The following is a 20,297-nucleotide window of genomic DNA, read 5'->3' as shown; positions in this document are numbered from 1 at the left end:
ATAGAGTAGAACCGCCTTATCCATTAGGGTATTCATCTTTAAGGTATTATATTCCACAGGGATACGGATCATACAAAGACCTTTACAACAAGCATACTTAGGGCAAAAACAGATAACACCATCAAACAAATCACCAATTTTATTAATTTTCACCAAAAGGGACTTCTATTTCCGTCTGGAGGTAGTACGTAGTAATACTGTAGTACAGAGAACCAAGTAGGAACTCGCGCACAGTGGTATTTTGAAATATATGGGGAATTGTATGCGAATGCGCAAGTTGTGATTCCGAGTACGAATTATAATTTTGCAATCAGATCAATCGGATTAATTTATTATATCCAATCATACAATTTACAAACTTTTTATGAGCATACTATTGGTTAAAATATAAAATATGAAAAAATACTATTGGTTGACGTCGGAATTTATGAATGCTCCATGGGAAAAAAATAGTGTCGATACGAGTTCCTACTCGGTTCTCTGTATTACTACGTATTAATAGTATTATTAATATTAATAGCAGTACAGTACTAGTACTAACATTCCTATTACTAGTACTCCGTACTACTACTACAGGTTTGATCACAGCAAAAGCAAGCTCTTTCTTATTGGCGATCGTGATTCAAAAGTATCACGCAAGACGATGAAGTTGGTCGTGCAGCGAGTCACGAGCGGGTGCGTTCGCGTGGACGAGAAAGCAGTGGGCAGCATCAGCAAAGGGTTAGTGTGTCTCGTAGGCATCGGTCGCGATGACACGGAGGACGATGCCGAGTGGTGCTGCCGGCGGATACTGGTGGGTGCAACACGCCCAATGCGTACTAGTAGTTCCATGTCAACATGCGTATAGAATGCGAGACTGTGGCCAAATGAAGATGGGAAGCCTTGGATGACGTCTGCGCTTCAGAACAACTTCCAGGTGCTACTCGTGAGCCAGTTTACCCTGCACGGGTACCTCGCCGGCAACAAGCCCGACTTCCACCTCGCAAGTACAGTGTCCTCCTTGTCCACATTATGAGGTTGATGATCTTCTTCGCAGTGTCCCCCGAGCCTGCAAAGGCCTTGTTCGACAACCTCGTGTCCCGAGTGCGCACAGCCCATGCGAGTCCAGAACAGGTGCAGGAAGGCGTGTTTGGCGCGTACATGGAGGTCTCCATCGTAAGGACATGGATCTACTGCGACTATCCACTCTGCCACGTCATGATTGCCACTTGTAGGTCGGAGATGGCCCCGTGACGCTCAATCTGGATTCGAAAGTGCGAAAGTAACCGTCACGGAATAAGTGAGCGCTCAGTCGGCCACGGCACATGCCAGTATTTGTCATACATCAGCAGCTCTGGCATGGTGGTAGATTAACCTCCTAGGGCCCGCATTATTATCACTAAAAAGTAAAGAAATAAATTGCTTTTCTCGTCATTGTATCCTTCACTACTACTATTAATAATACTCCGGCGTATTAATATTAATAGTAAGGGTGAGTCTGGATGTCAAAAAAGGCCAGAATTTTCGATATTTTCGAACTAATCGTCAAAATCTGAAAAATTCTCTGGATCCAAAATTTGGAGAAATCATTTTTTGCAATTTCTCACATTTTTCGCCGAAAAACTGAAATAGTGGTGCAAGGGATTTTTTTCTGAAAGTTGTCAATAACTAGGAATCAGTCGCGTTTCTTTCCAAATTAGTTTGATCCAGACAGTAAAAAAATAAGTGACAACCCAAGTCATCGAAACGATATTTGGACCCAAAATTTCGAAATATTTATTTGGCAGAAATTGGGGTGTGATCCAGTAAACATATTTTTTTAAAATAAGTTGCATTTCTCGTCATGTTAATGTTCACGCGTTTGTTCGTATCGTGTGAAAACAGTTAGTATGAGGCGTGTATATCAATTACTAGCATTATTTAATTGAAATTTCTCGTCTTCGATTGTACTGTATAAGTAGCCTGTCATCGATGGTCCACTTGCACGAATGTCACTTGGTCCTGCATATACATCTCACATTGAATAGTACCTGTAATCCTCATTTAGAGTACCTGGGAAGAGCAATGAACATGCACACAGCATGGATGGGACTGCTCCATGAGGGTCATGCCAGTGGCTTCGTCACGTCCATTCGCCATATAAAACTCCTCTAATCCCTTCAGCGTTAACCCAACCCCGTCCGAATCAAAATGCTCGAGTAGCCACTCGAACGCACTCGTGGACATGGATAGCCCATCTTCGTAAACCTACAAGGGTGTTCATATACTATTAGTAAAAAAAATAAAAAAAATGTTTATAAACAAATATTTAATATTGGTATTGGCATTTCGTAGATGTAGTATGGTTATTTTTATTTATAGTTGTTTATTGGTGGGGTGGTCAATTGTCTTGTCTAAAACCTTTGAAAACGTAAACTACTGTACACATAAGGACGGAAATATTCAAACCACTGGTACTTCGAATTAGATTTAGAATTTGTATGTGGTATAAAATTTTTGAAGTCGAGTAATTTGTATACATACACAATGTTTTGATTCTCAAAATATGGTCAAGTACCACTGGGTGAAGATCTGTGCCGTAATCTATATTAGGGTGACTGTGGACGTCATTATCAAAAAGGCCAAAATCGTGGATATTTTCGCAATTTCTAACAAATCGGCAAAACACTGAGAAATTATATGGGTCCAAACTATGGAGACTTCAACATTTTGCAAAATATCACACGTCTTTCGCCAAAATATTTTAAAAAGCGGATTACGGGACTTGTTTCTGATATGTTAATTCCCTTTTGTTTCTTTTCGATCCACACTGTGAGCCCAAAATACGTGACTATCAAATTATTCGAATAACTTTAAAATGTTCAAACTATTAATAGGGCAGAAGTATCCAAATCATAAAATAGAATCACCCTAAAAGAGTACATTGAAAAGAAGCTGCTCGTCGTACTGCCATGAACCGCGCCATATCATGAATGTCCAATCGATGGTCCATGTCCCAGTCCAGCATGTCAAACATCCGCTGCATAACTGGAGTGTTGGTCGTCCCTTTTTCCGTGTGTTTGTCATCGTTGTGGCTCCATTGCACTGGTTTCACAGCTAGAACGTACTCGCCTGCTTCCACCGACGCCACCATCTACTCTCATATATCAGCATATATATATATATATATATATAAACAACAGTGCACGTTATTCTATCCTACACTACTAGTTTGTATTCAAACGGTGGTGGTGTACATAACTAGCTAGGTCTAATTTCAATCCATGTTTTGTATAGATACTACTTGAGTATTCGTTTTCACCCGAAAATACAAAAATACACTCACTGTACATACAGTGCATGCGCTGGGATGATGGGTATCGATCGTCGACGGCACTTCCACGAGGGATTCCTTTATCTGGTTTGTGGGCTCCATAGTTAGCAAAGACATGCCCATGTCTGTAACTTGATGGGCGTATGTGAGGCTGATCATGACTGATGCTGGGGATGGGATGCTCAGGATAAACATGGCAGCGGCCGCCGACGCACACGCCGCCGCGTCCTGGACGAATACGCGGCGTACCAGGCGTTGGGGGTACATCGGGAAGTACCAGCAAGCGTTTATAGCGCCAACGTCATCGTGTCTATGGGCAAAACAACAGCTGCATTTGATAACGTAGAAACGTCTGGTGATTTCATTCAAAATGGACGATCTGAACCACAGTTAGACGAATAATAAATATTGCAGACGACATAGTGGTTGGGTTTAGCTCGAAACTGCATGGAGAATGAATATTGACAGAACCAAGTATAAAATATCCGCCCAATCAGAGTGCAGGAAACCACCAGCAACACCAAATTAGTGTGTGACTTCAATTAGTGTGATTCCAATTGTTTGTAAAGGACAATACTTGGCCGAATTCTCGACAAGTTGGGTACGAGCATCGCTGGGGTAGTGCCGAAGTGTAATCGCTCGGTCGTCGCCACTCACAAACATAATGCCATGTCGACTGGAACTGGCCGACGGGAATGTCACACCCACCAAATGTCCTCGATGCACCATCGGTTGGACGATCGAGTGCAAGTTGGCGGGATTGCACGTTACTTTAACGCTATTCCAACACTCTTAAGTGCTATATATATATATATATATAAAGTCTTACCTTGGGTAGCCAACCATGTCGTGGAGGAGCTGCATCGTAGACACTTGGCACAAGTGAGAATACCCGCCGTAGAGTTTCGCCAGGGCTTTGTGCACCAGCATGGGCCACACACATTGCATTGTGCGGCGGCATTTCATCACGACGGGACCTCCTCCATGGCTAATACAGGGCACGAAGCCATCGATCTCGACTGTTATCGGTTGGCCATGGCGATGCAGCAGCACCGCAAAACGTTCGTGGGTGTCGAGGCCGTGACGTGGCACCGTGTGGGGGAAGAGACGCGTCAGGATGCCCATGCGGTCGCCAACGATTTGCAGGGCGCATTTCATGTCGATCGAGACAAAGGCGGGGTCCCCGCCGCAAAGTGAGGACGACGAAAGTCGCGCGGTGGACGGCGGCAAGACGGATGGATGTGCGGAAGGAAAATGCAGAATGGACGACACGTGCGCCCATGTCAATGTCGGAAGGATAGATCTCATGGACGGAACAGAAGAGATGTCGCCGAGACAAGCTTGCGTCGGAGGAAACGAAGGGTCGACAAATGTACCAGTCAACTCGACGAGATGCGATTCGTCAGGGGATGGACGTGCCTCCTTTCCTTCCGTGCGATGGACGTGGTAGTTGATGCACACTGCACATCGTTCCAACGGCCGGACGCGCGCTACGGTCGCGATCACTATCGCATACGGTCGCAGCGTCGCACGGAAGGACAGGGTAGCGCTCCCCGCCACGGCCAAGTTGGACGAGCCAGCAAAGTCCAACTCGACGTCGTACTCATGACCAGTCATGTTGTCGATGGCATACTCCAGCTGCCATGGGGACTCGGTCAACGTTGTCGTGCACATTACGCCATCGACCAGCTCCATGGTGGATCGTCTTTTGACAACTGGTATTTATCGAAATCAAGTCGAAATGTTGGTCTGTAGGATCCTATTTGTTACTAACCGTAAATTTTGAAATGTCCTCCTTCCTCTATAAATAAATAAATCCGGATAACAACATCCGTACACAATATATACCCGGACGTAATAAAAACCCTGGGGTCCTCGCGTTCACAATAACTGACCACCCGAATGTGTTTTTACAAATATTAATACTGTATTTGACTTGTAGGCTATAAATCCAATTATTTGATTGATTTTATTCTCCGAAATATGATTATTCTGCCATCCTAGGTCGCCCTACTAATTTTGCAAGCTGCATGCCATCCCCTTTTTTCAAGCAAACCACGGCGAATAATAATACATTGAAACATTGAATACTACTCGTATTAGCTACTATTCTATTCATACATTTGACACGTACTACTGTGTACTAGTATTCAAATCCAATCCACCCAGGTGTGAGGACGCTAATGAGTGGAGCTGTGGACACGCCCTTTTTTGCCGCGGAGCATGAGCACCTCCTGCTTCAACGCATCAATCTCCCGCGACTGCAGCTTGACCAGCTGCACCAGTTTCTTGCGCTCGCTCATCTCCTTCTCGAGCTGGGCGCCGTCGTCCACGAGCGTATTGTTCACGTCCGCCTGGTTCAGTTCCTTCTCCAGATCAAACTGCCTCTCGCTGAGCAAAGCGATCTCCGTTAGCAGCCGCGTATTTTCCTGGGTCGCGGCCAAGATTTCCATCTTGAGTCGCTGTTGTTCGCCTATCGTTGTTCCGTTCATCCAATCAGCCGATACAGTATACATATTGTCAATCGAATGTCTTAAGAAGTGGATGGATTAAAGAACCGTCTAAGCCAATCAAATATCTCGCTCTATCGAGTTTCTGCCAATCCAAACTTTGGATTCGGTCCAGTACATTCCTCCGCATCGGGCAAACCCACATGTATAATAAATGTTACTAATTGTTGTAGCGTATACTTTAACAAGTGGGTTCGAATGCTATTTGGCGAAATGACTGTCTCAAGTCCAAGCAAGCTTGGGTGAAAGGCCCAATATGGGCATTCAAAGTCACGAATAGTAGACGTACCCTTGGCCTCTGTGAGCTGCTTCTCGCCGTGCATTTCCTTGGTGCGGACCTTGGTCTTGAGCTCGTTCAAGTTGCCCGTGTCGCATGCTTTATCCAGCAAATCGATGTCGATCAGCCGGCCAAACTTGAGCAGTTGCAACTGATTGCACTTTTCATTTACTTGGCCAATCAGTTCGTTTTGACGAGTTTTGTCTCGCAATAGCTGGCTTTGCTGCTTATGCAGGTCCTTAAACACTTGGCGGAGGGATTTGTTTTCCTCTTGGAGGCTCAAAATGCGGGAAGCTAGGCGGTCCACGACGCTGTGGTTGAACACTAGAGCATTTTCGACGGTTTCGGGGAGATATAATGCAGACGGGTCGGTTCCGGATGCTTTTTTCTATTATGCCCCGTGAGAAAAATATATACTACTGGTATAAATATATAAATATATACTACTGGTATAAATATATATATATATATATACCAGCAGCCTCGGCATCCTTGGGTTGCAAACAACGCAGCTGGTGTTTACTCAACGCGACAATCACGTCCAACTCGTTGAAGCGCATTTGTTTTTCCGTTTGAAACGCTTGAATGTCTTGTTCCGTGGCGGTCAGTTCCTTGTCGATTTGGCGTTGTTTCTAGCTCGGATGGTATTTAAAATCCTTTTGAAATGTCCAATACAACACGTGTACTTGAATGTGACGGTCGTTTGATCGTTTGAAATCGTCGATTGCCTTGGTGATTTCGCTCATAACGTCGTCAACGTCGGCTTTCTTTTCACGCAGCGCCAGCACCTTTTCGTACAGCGCCATGTCGCACCCACTGGGGCACATCTCTTCCTCGTTCGAGTCATTGTCGTCGTCGTCATCGTCGCTGTTGTATTCGTCGTCCGATTCTACCGTTTAAAACGCATTAAAACGCATTCGTCATCCTTTCAAACGCATAGAAGTAAAACGCATAGATCCACATTAAAAACGCACAGGGCGACATTTCAAACACGTTCGAAACAAACATTTCAAACACGTTCGAAACAAACATTTCAAACACGTTCGAAACAAACATTTCAAACACGTTCAAAACGTTTCAAACGCGTTCGAAACGACGTACCATCGTCGTCGTCGTCGTCGCCGTCGTCGGCCGCGCGTTTCTTTTGGCGTTTTAAACGCTTTTTAAAAATCTTTTGCAGCACGCCAAAGCACGGGTGCGATAGCCCTACGAGCGCGACAAACTCGCTCTGGACGGCGCTCTCGGTGCGCTGGCACTCGTCCATATCCTTGCGTTTGGACACGAGCTGGTCGCTGCAGTCGGTCAACTCGCGCACGACTTGGGCCTTGTCCGTTCTAAATTACATTGAAACGTTAACTTGAAGCGAATATAAAGCACGCCCACGTGTAGCATTCAACCAAAATAATCAAAATGTCCTTCCATACATACACCCAGATAAAACACAACAGCTGCAGACGTGTGGTTTCTAACGGCATCATCGAGGGGGGCGGACGTCGTCGGCTACTACATACTAATATCTGTTCTAACGACGCAAACTTGTTTTGAAAACGTACACTCTCCCCCACAAAAGACGTACAACAAAGAAGTCTCAATGATCAGAAATTAAAATAGCTAAAAAACTACTGACTTTTTTGAGATAGAAATGACTTTATCAAAGAATAAACACCACCTTGCAACGACTGAACAAGTTACAGAAGCTGTCGAGCAGGTATTTACCGCCTTTGGATTCGACTCAACCAGTGATTAGTAATACACGGATTTATGGGTAGTAGAAGAATATCGGTTGGTATTGTCAAATCGGTTCGTAACTCGAGTCGCAAGTCGACTCGAAAAGCGATTTGAGAATGAACTAACCAATCAAATCACGTACTGTAGATTTCTGCCAAATAGCCCCCTTGGGATTTAGATAAACCATATACAGTGAACGAGGGAATTTAAGCCACACTTTGAATCGAAGTAGAATCTAAACGTTGAAGTCTGATTGGCCAACTTCGATTATTTTGACAAATCAAACCGATCGGTTTGAAATACACCACTATGATTGGATATATACAGCAATATTTAGACGAACTTCGGTGTGGCTTAAATTCCCTCGTTCACTGTATATATATATATATATATATATATATATACTAAATACTACACTAGGACTAGTAGCATAGGATCGTGTATACAAACAGGCAAGCATAAATCGATGCAAATCGATTTGAAACCTATTTTGTGAATTCACTCGAGAGGTCCAATCAATAATTGAAAAGAGCAATAGTAGTTGCAACGACGTACTTGCACTTTTCCAATTTGGACACGAGGAGGTTTTCCTTGCTTTCAAACTGTTCGAGGAGGACCAACTCGCCGAGTCTTGTCATGAGCTTGATTTCTCCTTTCTTCAACGCGATGTCCAACTTCAATTTCTCACGGCGAAGGCGGTAGATGGCTTCGTCAAACGTCTGCACGGCGTGCACAATCTTGCTGTCCAGCGCCTGTCGTTGACGCTGTAGTTGGATGCATTGGATCCGCACTTCTTCGGTTTCTAGAGTCGACAGCTCGTAGGTTGAGCCCAAAGGCACGCAACTTTGGCCAAGAACGGGGTGGACGGGGGGCTTGGGAGTAGTTGCTGCGGAAGTTGCTTTGTTGGAGCTGTTGCCCAGGTGGAACTCTGCCGGCAACGCCAACGCCGTCGTGACCGTCCCCTTCTTTACGTATTCGTCGATGTGGACGTCCAGAACACATTCGCGTTGTTCTGGCCATTCACGTAGATCCACTTGTGGTTCAAACAACGGCAGTGGCGGTGGTGTTACATGCGTAACGCCAGTAGTTACCAAGCCCCTCCTGTGATGAAAGGTATGGTCAATGTATCGAAATAAATATAGGTAAAAACATCAACAGCTTTGGGACTGATGATGTCGTCGATGCAAACACAATTTCGGATTTGAAAGAAAGAGGATCGTATAACAAGCTCAAAAGCCTTAATAGAAGAGAAACGTATGTATCATTGATAGAAATCACCGATCAAATATATGTATACATACATACATATAGATAGATAGATAGAAATCATTGAAAATATAAATAAATCTATATTATTATTAGATAGAAATCACTAATCAAATATATATTATAGATAGAAGTCATCGATAGTACATATATATATATATATATACGTACAACGTGACCAAATCATCATACCTTGCATATATAATTATATATATATATATATATATATATATATATATATATATATACGTACAACGCGGCCAAGTCAATATCGAGGGCCTTGATCGTAGTGTTATCATCTTGAATTTGCTCTATCAGTCGCAGCTTTAAATCGCGCAGCTCGAGCAGCTTGGCATTGAACCCCATGGCCACTTCGTACATTTTCTCTTCCAGCAGCGCCATTTGCTTTCGTTTTTTCATTGCATTTACCTACACACATATGAGAGTTTGGCTTTTGTCTTGAACAAAGTATGGGCAATGCGACGTACGCGCTGATCTTCGGGTACGACATACGTGGCACTGGTTTTGAGCTTGTAGTCTTGCATGTGGGAGCTCGCAAATGCAATCGCGGCGACATCGCGCGGGTCGTCGGCTTCCTCTTTGGGCTTTTTGCCTGTAGTATATATATATATAAATACATTAGTTTTCAATATATGTACAAGTTACGAACGAATAATCGTATCACGGAAAACATGCATTGCTCAACATCGACATCAATATCAACGCACTGTCATCCGACTATTCCAACATAGCATATGTATATATATGGTATGACTGTCATCCGTCTATTCCAACATAATATATATATATATAGTGTTGGAATAGACAGTGAAACGAGTGATATCGATTTCAATTTTGAATAAAGAGTGTATAGTTTTCAATATATATAATATATATACCACGAAAAACAATCGTATATCACGAAAATACAAGTTGTACAAAAGTACACCGAATAATACCATGTCATCCGTGTATTCATTCTACACTATATATATATATGAAAAGGTTCTTCCCTGCCATTGGGTATTTAAGGTAAATATGTATCCAATGGTAACATTGAGCATTACAAAGCACGGCTATATATATATATAATATATGTAGTACCTTCCCATGCTTGCGTTCTCGCCTTGCGTTCCGCGCGCATGTTCTTGCGATAATCAAACCGATGGGAGGTGGCCTCTATAGTTTCCGCGGCGGTGGTTTTGTGGTGGACATGGCTGGAGTGCCGTTTGTGGCTTTCTCCTGCTGTGGGCTTGTCGTCGGTAGAGGCCTCGGCCTTGGGCTTATGGATGAAGTCCAGCACCGTGTATGTCTTTTCACTGGTTGGCTGCGAGTTCTTTGCCAGTTCCTGCATCTCCACATGGATCACCCGCAGCCGTTCTTGTAATTCGTCCGTCATTCGAGTGGTGCGGAACGATTGAACGTGCAGGCCGTTCTGGAACCCGTGTAGCGTGATCAGTTCCACGGCCACGTTGCCCACGTATTTGTTGCGCATCTTGTGAAGCAGCAATTCGCTCTGTTCATACGCGTACGCCATCTCCTTCCGCACTTCGTCGCATAACTTGTCGCCATTCGCCATGAGCAGGCTCAAATAGTCCGGGTCGATGTTCCACTGCCGGTCGTCTAGCCGAGCCAACTACGAAAAAAAAATAGGCGAAATGTCACATGTGCTGGGTTTTGTACATGTAGATAGATTCCACAGTCCAAAGGTTCGTTGGTACTTGGTACATAAAAAGTTCATAGGTATATATATATATATTATAACCATAGATATTTATATGACTAGGTTTTTATTGTGTATGTAGATAGATTCCACGGACCAAAGGGTATTGAAGGCCTCACATACAAAGTTCACGGGAATATATAACCATAAATATATATATAACCATGTATTTCATCCTAATCGTAGCTTCTTCATGTCCACACTTCATTGCGAATCCATATTCACGCTCACGAACACTCACCAATCTACTTATGACCTCAAATGTATATAAATATATATCGAAAATCATTCTATAGTTCTGCTAGAGGTTCTTACTGGTTCGTTGCGCGCGTCGATCTCCTGCAACTTGGCGAATTGGTCTCGCATTTCAGCGATGATCCCGCGGGTTCTAAAGCCCAAGCATGAGTTATATACATATATATTATCTCCGTGTTTTCAGTTTTGCACCTGTTTTTCTTGGCCAGGGTGCTGTTGGCGCGGATATCAGCCTCGAGTTTCAACTTGGCGTCCTGGATCGTATATGCTTCCTTGTGCGTGATGTCTGGCGCTTCTTTCACCTTGGGGCGGTCGTCCAGGGCATTTGGATCTATGGCGGCCGCCGGGGAAAACGCCGACGGGTCACACTCGTCCACCAGGCTACCACGACGTTCATCAGGCCTCAGAGTATATTTATATTGCTTTCAAACGTACAAATCAGTATTTCTAATATGCTACTACATACTGTATGTACCAGTATTTCTAATATGAACAAACTATTTTTAGATAGTTGTAGCAAACAACGACTAACGCTACTGTATGTAGGTAGCTGTGTTTTCAGATATACTTGGAGTCCAAATGAATCAGGTTATAGTGTACGATTCGTAAAAATAATTCGTCGTTTTGTCCAACATGACAATATACATATCGTACAGGGGTACTCTAAATTAAATAGAACTTTGACAAAAGTGAGCAGCCAACGTACCGCAACACGCCGTGGTGGGTTTCAGCGTCGACAATTCGCACCGAATCCATAAACGCCACGTATGCCTTGGCCCCCACGAACACGGGATTGGTCAAAAATACATTCGAAATCGGCTCGTCAGCCAATCGCACGTCGTTCTGGGCAGCCATGCGATCGTGGGCCACTTGATACGTCCGCTTTCCTTCGCTCAGGACCAAGTCAAACTGCCGACTCAGTCGTTGGGCCGCTTCGTCAATCTATGAAATCGCAAAATATATATCAAAATATTATATATTTAAATCTTATATAGTTCATTGTTTTCAAGGTAGTAGTTATTTCGATATCTTTACCTTGGCTGGGTTCACGCGGACGACAGATAGCTGACCGTCTGAGCCCCCCGACAACACAAACGTGTCGTCGAATGACATGGCCACGCAAGGCGTGCCAGTCGGTCCCTGGTGGATATCAAACGGATTTAAAAAGCATAAAAAAAACAAACCACACTGGGCCCACGAACGTACTTGGTCGTGGAGCTCCCACGTAAGTACTGCAAACGGCACAGTTCGAGCGCGGAGGTGCACTTTGCCGTTGATGTTACCCACCAAAACGTACTTTTGCGAATGGGACAACGTCAGCGATTGACCGGCGCCCTGAGGATCGTCTGGGAACTCTCCAACTGGAAACGGCTTCGTCCACTCGCATTTGTACACTGCCCCAGCATGCACACCACCCACGCTCACCTAAAACCAAGTTATTCTTCAAGTTAGCAATAATAATATATATATATATATTGTGAGGTGCAAAACATACGAGAAAGCACGAGGCAGAAGCACAGCAGTACAAGGCGGCGAGGACGATAGGAGGGCCTGCTCCCACGCCGACTTCGACTTCGCCAAAGGAAACAGCGGTGGAGACTGGGCTTGGGTTGTAACTCGTGGGCTTGGCTGCGTCGACGGACGGATCTACATCGAATTTGACAGTTTAAAACGAGAAATGATTCGAATTCGACTAGTACCAGATGCCAACGCCACCAGCTCGTCGGTGGTCAACTTTCGAACACGTCGAAACCCGTACGTTTTGTACGGTAAGTCCAACTCGTACGTGGCACGCTCCCCGTCGGTCATTGATGGCATCTCCAGCTCCCTGTATAAATTAATATTATATATGTATATCTAAATGAATTGATAGTTTACCCAATCATGCCATTCAAACACGTGACCAAAAGCGCGTTCGAGTCCCATCGCCACGACAAGTGACGCACCGTTTCACTATTCCCAAACTTTTTAAACCCCACGGGCTCGTACTTGGAGGTACTATGTCCAACAAGAGTTAGAGTTATTACAAATCATAAATATATATATATTTATATTTATATATACATATATACCTCGTGGTGCACGCAAATATGAACAGCGTGTTGTCTTGACTGGCCGTGACAAAGTACTTGCCATTGGGAGAGTACGCCATACATGTAATCGGTTGGCTGTGCGGCTTGATCACATGGAGGCGTCGCCAGCTACACAATGGTATCGTTAAAAACCAAATGCAAAAAAAAAAATCTTTTTTTTCGCTACTTGGATGGCCCGCGATCCAAGATGCGCACCACGCCGTCTTGGAAGGCCACGGCGATGGTGCGGCCGGTTGCATCGTGCGCCGGGGGAGCGAAGGTCAAGGCGGTCGCTGGAGCATTGAAGTGCTGGATGTACATGCACGTAGATGAAGTTGCGGCGTAGTTCCAGCAGCGCACAGTGCTGTCACTGCCGCAAGTGGCGGCGATGTGTTCGACTGGCGATGTGGCCAGACCAGTGATAGCCCCAGCATGACCTTCGGCCAAGTGCGTCAGCTAGTCACAGCGTGATGTTACTCTTGTGTGTATTCGAAAAACTGGCGAAAATGTGTCGACACACAAAGACGAAAAGTGGTATGGGAAACAGGACTTTGAGCCAATCAGTTATAGGTACGACGAAGTAGTGTAAAATTTCAATTTCGAATAAAAAGCGACAAAAAAATAGTTGTATTTTCAATAAATAACTTTTTCAATTCTAGTTTGAAGTATAACGATAACGAGAGAGTTGGTTCCAAATGGAAAGGGGTATTCAGAATTCATGAAAAGGTACGTAGTCGAGTCGCAAGGTGTAAAATGTGGGCACGAATTGCGCTTACTTGTTTGGTGTCAATGTCCAATCTATGGAGCATCCCATTGCCGTCTTGAATCAAGTAGTGGTCGGACCCACGCAGGACGCCGCGGATATCGGCGACTGTCGACGTATGATGGGGCGACTTGACCGAGACACAGAACTCGTCCTTAGGGATCACTTCGGCCACGGTGTCGTCTTCTTTCACGTCCGCTTGGTCGATTTCAGGAAAGTGCCACCACTTCATCATGCCGTCGCTGCCTAAAACACGACAGCACGCTGAGGTACGTACCTACCTACCTATGCGTTTGGATTATATGCAAACGTGGCAAACCTGCAGTGAGGATTTGATTGAACGCTGGCTCGTACTGGACGACATTGATCGGGCCCTTGTGCGCACGCTGTCGATTGAACGTGACAATTTCACACTTGATAAAGTTGCCTACAAGAAAATATTATGTCCCTAGTACATAAGAAGGATAAGCCAATCAGCTTGTAGAAATGCCCCCTCTTTCGACCAATCAAAGCGCAAGAGAGTAAGTAGTGTACGTCGATCGATTCACGGTGTGATTTCAAAAATCGAACGGTGGACAACATGGTACAAGTCCAAGTTTTCGCTGTTGATATATAGTACAAACGTTAACGTTATATGTCCACACAAAGTAAACATACCGTCCCACAGCAACAGTGCCCCGCGCTCGGTGGAACTTAGCACCTTTTTGTCCGGAAGGACGCAAAACGCTTCAATGTCACTCAACTCGGACTTGCCAAATTTGGCAATGTCGCCTTGTAACTTGAGCCCGGTGAACGTCGACGCCATTTTCCAAAACCGAATATGCCCCGTGCCACTGGTGGTCAGGAACCCGCCGTCGTTGGGGGCGAATTGGACGTTGAACACTTCTTGGCCGAACGCTTTACACCGCAAAATCGTTTGCTCGTCGCGCCAGTTCCACACGGTCAGCAAAAAGTCTGGCGACGCCCCCACGGAAGCCAACTTGGCACCGTCGTTGCTACACATGTTTCTCAGCACTGTTTATATGTATTATGTATGGCGAACAAGAAAATACCTGAACCGCAAGCTACAGTACGCACGCTCAGTGCCTTGTCGAAGCACCCGAAACACTTTCAACGACGGGTACACGTAAATGGTAATGTTGGGCTTGTTCCCCTTGTCCCCCACAGCGAAGAATCCCCTCGACGGATGCACTGCGATCGCACCGACACCGCCGCCGCCCAACCCGAACACGTGCTTGGATTGCATCGTGGCCATATCTACACAACAATAAGCGAAATAATTGGGTTGTTCGTTGTTACGTATGAGTTGAGCACTATTCCCCGCCGACGTGAGGAGAGTGTGGTCGTCCAGGTAGTGCAGGTTGTTGCGCTTTTTCGAGTCAAAGCCCAGCAACGCTGAAAACGCGACCAAGTCACGGGACATCTCCCCTTGAAGTTGTGGCCGGCTTAACTCCTCCTGCGGGTAGAAGAAACTCTCGTCCAGGACCCGAGACGACGATTTCGCAGCATCTTCGTTGGTTGGCATTTGGAGTCACTTCGTGCTTTGAAGGAGTGTGACCCTTCGCAAGCAAGGGCGTTACGTTGAGGCGGTTGACCCAAAAATATTCCACCAAACTCAATATCACACCATATACGAATATGGAGGTGGTCGGGTTTCTTAGGTTCTCTCCGGTCTCTGGGCACTCATGTGTTTGAATCGCCGAAACATCGTTATAGACCCAATAATATCTGTTGTGTGTGAATTTTGAGATAGATTAATATTGTTGATTTACCGTTACATCATTGATTTGCCGAGCTGCAATGCCCAATATAAAATCAGAATAGCAATGAGTTGATATATTGTGCTTTGCTCGTTTTGGCTTCGGTTTTACGTACCTAAAAGAGTGGCATTTCTGCTGTAACTGTGTTACTGTAGCACTACGTATGATGCAAGTCACCTAAAGACTACAAAAAATGCCTTGTCTTTCGACAGCTATTCCAACTTTGTATTGATATTTTTTAGGAAAATAAGCCGTAATAACGATAGAACTGGACAAGCCCAACAGAAGTTACGGTTCAGATTTTCAATTGGTAAGGCCGAGTCTGGATGCCACAGAAAATTTGTGTCAAATAATATTCTGACAGAGAATTCCCTTTTCAAATGGGAGGTGAGAAAATATTTTCAAAATATTTTGATGTGACCTCCATGATGAAGGAGAACTATCGATAGTAGAATAACATGTACTTCGAGTAGGTAAAAATTGGAGAGTTGTAGTTCAAACTTTTTTCTGTCAGAAAACAGTGAAAACTCGACGTATAATAGATCTTTAAACCAGTAGATGACTGGCTTCCTGTATACCTGCCATATTTCCAATTTGATCATGTCAATTCGGAAATAGTTATTTATACAAATAATCAATACAAAGGACTTCACGAATTCACCTTGCAGAATATCAAGAGCAATGTGTTTGTGTCAAAAATCGTTAGTTTCCGAAATGACCAAGTTACTGATTATTTACTTGACTACTATTCAATAACATACTTGGTGAAAAATCAACGAATTTAGAGGCCAAACTACTAGAAGCGCATGACACGAACAGCATCCATAGCAGCACGCTCTTGACGGTTCAACCGATAACGGCGTTGAGTTTCTTGACGCTTGCGCTTCTTTTCATTCGCCATGCGTTGGTAGCGAGCGAGTACACGACCATAAAAGTCCTCGTCATCATGGCACAAGGGTAGCAAGGACAAGCGAAAGTTTGTCAACGCAAACGTAACGCGCTGGATCGCAGAGTAGTTTCGCTCGGACCACGTGTACGTGGCGCAGGACACGCGCCAGAGGGAGCACACTCGGCCAAAGAAGTTATCTACGATTACCCGATCCGAGGAGACATTGGCATTGCGTTCCAAGTCGCTGGCCTCAAGAGATCCATTGGCGGTACGACGCTTCGGGTGGATGCCACGCAATGAGTGGCTGATTCCAATGTAGCCCATGTCAACAAGACAAGCCCACGAGCCACGATGCAGGGCAGCCTACTCTCCATGGTCCGGCAGAAGGGACTCGGAGGCCGACTTGGCTAAGTTGGCAAGGTGGACATGTTTGCGAGAGTTCATAATGGTAAGGTCGTGCACAGATCCAGGATTGCAGTAGACATGGCAACACATCGGCCATCTGGTGACATAGCTGCTTCGACCTTGTAGCCGTACAAGTGGTGTTTGCCACTAAAGTAGTGCTTCTGCTCGGCAAAGAAACCGACAGGTCGGTTCGAAAGTTAAAACATGACGTCTACAGCATAGAGAGCGTATGGAAAGTGGGTAAAGCGCTGACCTGACTGGGTGAGCTCCGCCATCGTCACTGAAGTGATGAAACGTCGGTAGAAGATGAGTTCAATCACCTACAGTGTTGTCTGTTAGAGATTGCACACAACATATATACTCATCTACCGAGAGCACGCGCATGATCAGCTTCTCAAACGTTGGTGCCTTGAAGCCATAGTCCGCAGCGTGCTTTTCCCATGACGAGAAGTGCTTGAGGACGGTCAGCGCCATGAACATGGCGTCCTTCGTGCTCGTAGGAGATCGACGACCGCGCCCTTCCATCCAAGCCGATTGCATGGCAGTGTCCACGAAGGACCAAAGAGTCTCAAACTCAGTGACAGTGAAGTTCGTCAGCGTGCGGATTCCCTCTGAACCGAGGTCGGTTATGAACTTGTCCATGATAGGGTGCGCAGCGCCTCATCGCTTTCATTAGCCGCTCTTGCGGCCTCCCCATGGGTGGTGAAGGAAGCCTCGAGATACGACCGATCACGAATGGTCTGGTCTTGTAGGCGATTAAGGACGGCGTTGGCGTTGATGGGCATTGCGATGCAAATTCAATTGTGGGGTGGGCAAGACTTGCCAACCTGACGGGCATTTTGATTCATTTTGGCGGTAAACATGTAGTTATAGGGGTTGTTGACTTCAGGTTGTTTAAACAGCTATGCCAAATTTAATCTCCTTAAATAGTACATGTTGACGAAACTTTCGAAATCTCTGCAATTGCAACTTTTCGTCCAGCCTCTACATAAAAACAACTCATTTTAGATAATTCTGGTTGGTCACATTTATATACACGTTTAATTGAAATAGCGTGTCACAGTAGTGGTAATGATGCGGCGTTGTTCTGAAGTACATGCTACATTCAGCAAAGACTGGTAGCATCAATCTGAATGGCAAATCCACTGCACACATAGGGTGAATATTCGTTCGCATATTTTACCTGCCAATGTGCATCAAAATATTTGGGTAGGCTCACCATTCCCAACGCAGGTGCAGACACTGCATCTATTGTGTGACATGATGTCATGGTTGGTGTTGAAAACGTGGTGTACTCGACACCACGTTAACAACACCATCCATGGAATCAAGCCAACTGACGCCGATCGCGCCATCGCCTATGTCAAGAAATCGCGTCCACGCCACGTCACGCACCATGAGATGCTCGACATGATCTTGCTTGGTTAACGCCATGCTACGCCAAGACGATACGCCCAAGGCAAGTCGAACCGCCACCCGCCTGCTGCGCCGCAAGCCACAGTTGGTCCAAGAGGTATGGAAGATCTTTTTGGAGACCGGTGGCACGGTCACCAAACACGACCCGACGATGGACATGTCCACCCGCACAATGCTCCCGACGACGCCCACCATCGTGAGCAACATTCAAGAATTCGTCCGGCTGTGCCGCCAAGCTCGTGTCAGGACGGTGGCCAAGGACGTGGCCCATTTTCTCCGGCCCCAGCGCATTTTGTTCTTCGATCCTGAGTCGGATCTTTCCACCGAAGCGGCCCTGCGGTCGATACAACGGGTCCTGGCCAAACTCGGCTACAAGCGCGGGAAGAAGAAAAAGAGCCTCGGCCTACGGATGTGTGGTGTAAATGTTCAACATCATGATTTATATGTTTCTGAAATGTATGATTTGTTGACTGTGAATGGTGATGTCAACCGACGACCTGGTGTATATTTAGATGAGAGCTATATTCATCACCATTACAGTCGACATGATGATTCATTGTATGATCCAAGTGATGATTTTGACCTTGAGGTCAAAGAAAAGCACAAAGGTTAAATGTTTTGTTTCATTGCTAAGCTTGAACAAAGTATGGAATTCCATACGCAAATGAAAAGAAGGCTGGATTGTGGAAAAAACTACGTGTACATGTCGATAAAGTTGACATAGAGATTGTGTCGATGGCCAAAGCTGCTGGCCATCAAGTTGTCTACACTCCTCCCTACCATAGTGATCTACAACCTATTGAGACTGTATGGGCAATTGTCAAAAGCCAGGTTAAATCTTTCAGATATATTGGGGACAGTTCATGAGGAATTGATGTCTGTGTTAACTGTAAGGTTGGGCGGCAGTACTGTACGACCAAAACACAACGTTTCGGGACGTTCTTGTGAGGCTGAAGCGAGCGTTCGAGGACTTACAGGCAGCCAGTATCAAGGGCTGCATCAACAAGCCCGACCGTCAACTCTACAAGCGAGTACATCAAGGAGGAGCAAGAGGACGATATGCAAGTGAAAGCGAAAGTGACAGGGCCAGTGACAGCGACAGCGACGAAAGTAGCATTAATACATGAGGATAAAATATTGCCACATAGGAATTGCTGACCCCCACGCAGAAATTGCTGAGAGCCACATAAGAATTGCTGAATCGCACATGCTTTATGCTGAAGAACACATGAGATTTGCTGAATTGAATATAGAGTATGTTACACAACGAGATCCACTACGACAGGCAGTGCGTTATGAGAATTTCTGGACATATGTGACTAGGAGCAATGTGATTGGTTATTAAACTCACATTTCAATGTCTTTGGCTATTGTAAATGAATTCAGAGCATGTGATTGGCTATTTCTCACTAAGTTTTGTGATTTCAGGAGTGGGAGTACATAACTGTAGCTACTAAAATTAGATCTGTTCAGTATTGAGTACTCATTGAGCTGTTTGTTCGTTGTTACTCCTCCGGGGGGGTGTGGTCAAATAGTGAAGAATTTGCTAACTTCGTTTATACTTGGCGCGCGTGGAACATCATTATGGGCCACTGCCCTTTATGTATGGACAAGTTCAAAAGCATCCAATCTTGACTAAGGTGGGAATTATCTCACCCGACTACTCCAGGCATTAACATGGTGGCTCTGAGTACCATAATTTATCGGCACTCCATACACAATTCTACTCTAATTCAGCTTATCTAATATAATATCACACCAATGTTCTGTACACAATGGAGTCCCCAAGTATTGTACTTGCAAATAGTATGCTGCACAAATACGAAATATACAAAATGTATTATCGACCAAATTAGCTAACCAGCAAACATGATATATCAGGCAACGTGCAAACAACGGCGACGGCCGCGAACCTGATAATGGTGCTGGTCTTCAGCATCT

General features: G+C 45.1%; 6 protein-coding genes across 12 annotated transcripts; 2 read left to right on the top strand and 4 right to left on the bottom strand.

Annotated features, from left to right (window-relative positions):
• Positions 1 to 576: 576 nt before the first annotated feature.
• On the top strand, positions 577 to 1,413 carry H257_17346 (D-tyrosyl-tRNA(Tyr) deacylase). Its single transcript, XM_009846108.1, has 4 exons — positions 577 to 793; positions 848 to 986; positions 1,037 to 1,155; positions 1,215 to 1,413. Exons 1-4 carry the CDS (start codon positions 644 to 646, stop codon positions 1,263 to 1,265), a joined length of 459 nt encoding a protein of 152 aa, XP_009844410.1. The 5' UTR covers positions 577 to 643; the 3' UTR covers positions 1,266 to 1,413.
• A 460-nt stretch (positions 1,414 to 1,873) lies between these two features.
• Positions 1,874 to 4,987, bottom strand: H257_17345 (hypothetical protein; the record flags this gene model as incomplete). Of its 7 annotated transcripts, none has more annotated exons than XM_009846101.1 (6): positions 1,874 to 1,980; positions 2,032 to 2,226; positions 2,927 to 3,112; positions 3,314 to 3,620; positions 3,870 to 4,070; positions 4,122 to 4,987. In XM_009846101.1, 6 exons carry the CDS (start codon positions 4,985 to 4,987, stop codon positions 1,945 to 1,947), a joined length of 1,791 nt encoding a protein of 596 aa, XP_009844403.1. In that variant the 3' UTR covers positions 1,874 to 1,944. The 7 variants fall into 7 exon arrangements, with proteins under 7 accessions (XP_009844403.1, XP_009844407.1, XP_009844408.1 ...); XM_009846105.1 differs by having other exon boundaries at positions 2,902 to 3,112; positions 3,314 to 3,602; XM_009846106.1 differs by having other exon boundaries at positions 3,314 to 3,602.
• Positions 4,988 to 5,472: 485 nt separating this feature from the next.
• Positions 5,473 to 15,435, bottom strand: H257_17344 (hypothetical protein; the record flags this gene model as incomplete). Its single annotated transcript, XM_009846100.1, has 24 exons — positions 15,186 to 15,435; positions 14,939 to 15,143; positions 14,544 to 14,881; positions 14,206 to 14,313; positions 13,900 to 14,132; positions 13,311 to 13,579; positions 13,124 to 13,252; positions 12,930 to 13,049; positions 12,752 to 12,879; positions 12,547 to 12,698; positions 12,258 to 12,476; positions 12,087 to 12,191; positions 11,758 to 11,993; positions 11,244 to 11,432; positions 11,112 to 11,184; positions 10,178 to 10,709; positions 9,562 to 9,686; positions 9,327 to 9,502; positions 8,363 to 8,908; positions 7,181 to 7,413; positions 6,766 to 6,968; positions 6,555 to 6,711; positions 6,092 to 6,460; positions 5,473 to 5,765 (listed from the first exon to the last, which is right to left on the bottom strand). The coding sequence occupies exons 1-24, from the start codon at positions 15,409 to 15,411 to the stop codon at positions 5,473 to 5,475; spliced, it is 5,364 nt and encodes a 1,787-aa protein (XP_009844402.1). The 5' UTR covers positions 15,412 to 15,435.
• Positions 15,436 to 16,442: 1,007 nt separating this feature from the next.
• Positions 16,443 to 16,859, bottom strand: H257_17343 (hypothetical protein; the record flags this gene model as incomplete). Its single annotated transcript, XM_009846099.1, has 1 exon — positions 16,443 to 16,859. The coding sequence occupies one exon, from the start codon at positions 16,857 to 16,859 to the stop codon at positions 16,443 to 16,445; it is 417 nt and encodes a 138-aa protein (XP_009844401.1).
• Positions 16,860 to 16,975: 116 nt separating this feature from the next.
• Positions 16,976 to 17,582, bottom strand: H257_17342 (hypothetical protein; the record flags this gene model as incomplete). The annotated part of the gene is made up of 3 exons (XM_009846098.1): positions 16,976 to 17,101; positions 17,150 to 17,260; positions 17,310 to 17,582. The coding sequence occupies 3 exons, from the start codon at positions 17,580 to 17,582 to the stop codon at positions 16,976 to 16,978; spliced, it is 510 nt and encodes a 169-aa protein (XP_009844400.1).
• A 790-nt stretch (positions 17,583 to 18,372) lies between these two features.
• On the top strand, positions 18,373 to 18,969 carry H257_17341 (hypothetical protein; the record flags this gene model as incomplete). The annotated part of the gene is made up of 2 exons (XM_009846097.1): positions 18,373 to 18,767; positions 18,927 to 18,969. The coding sequence occupies 2 exons, from the start codon at positions 18,373 to 18,375 to the stop codon at positions 18,967 to 18,969; spliced, it is 438 nt and encodes a 145-aa protein (XP_009844399.1).
• Between the last annotated feature and the right edge of the window lie 1,328 nt (positions 18,970 to 20,297).

The sequence above is a fragment of the Aphanomyces astaci genome (genome assembly GCF_000520075.1).
Source record: "Aphanomyces astaci strain APO3 unplaced genomic scaffold supercont1.104, whole genome shotgun sequence".
Classification (NCBI taxonomy): domain Eukaryota; phylum Oomycota; class Saprolegniomycetes; order Saprolegniales; family Verrucalvaceae; genus Aphanomyces; species Aphanomyces astaci.
Note: the sequence above shows the minus strand (reverse complement) of the source record. Positions and strands in the feature narration are given on the sequence as shown.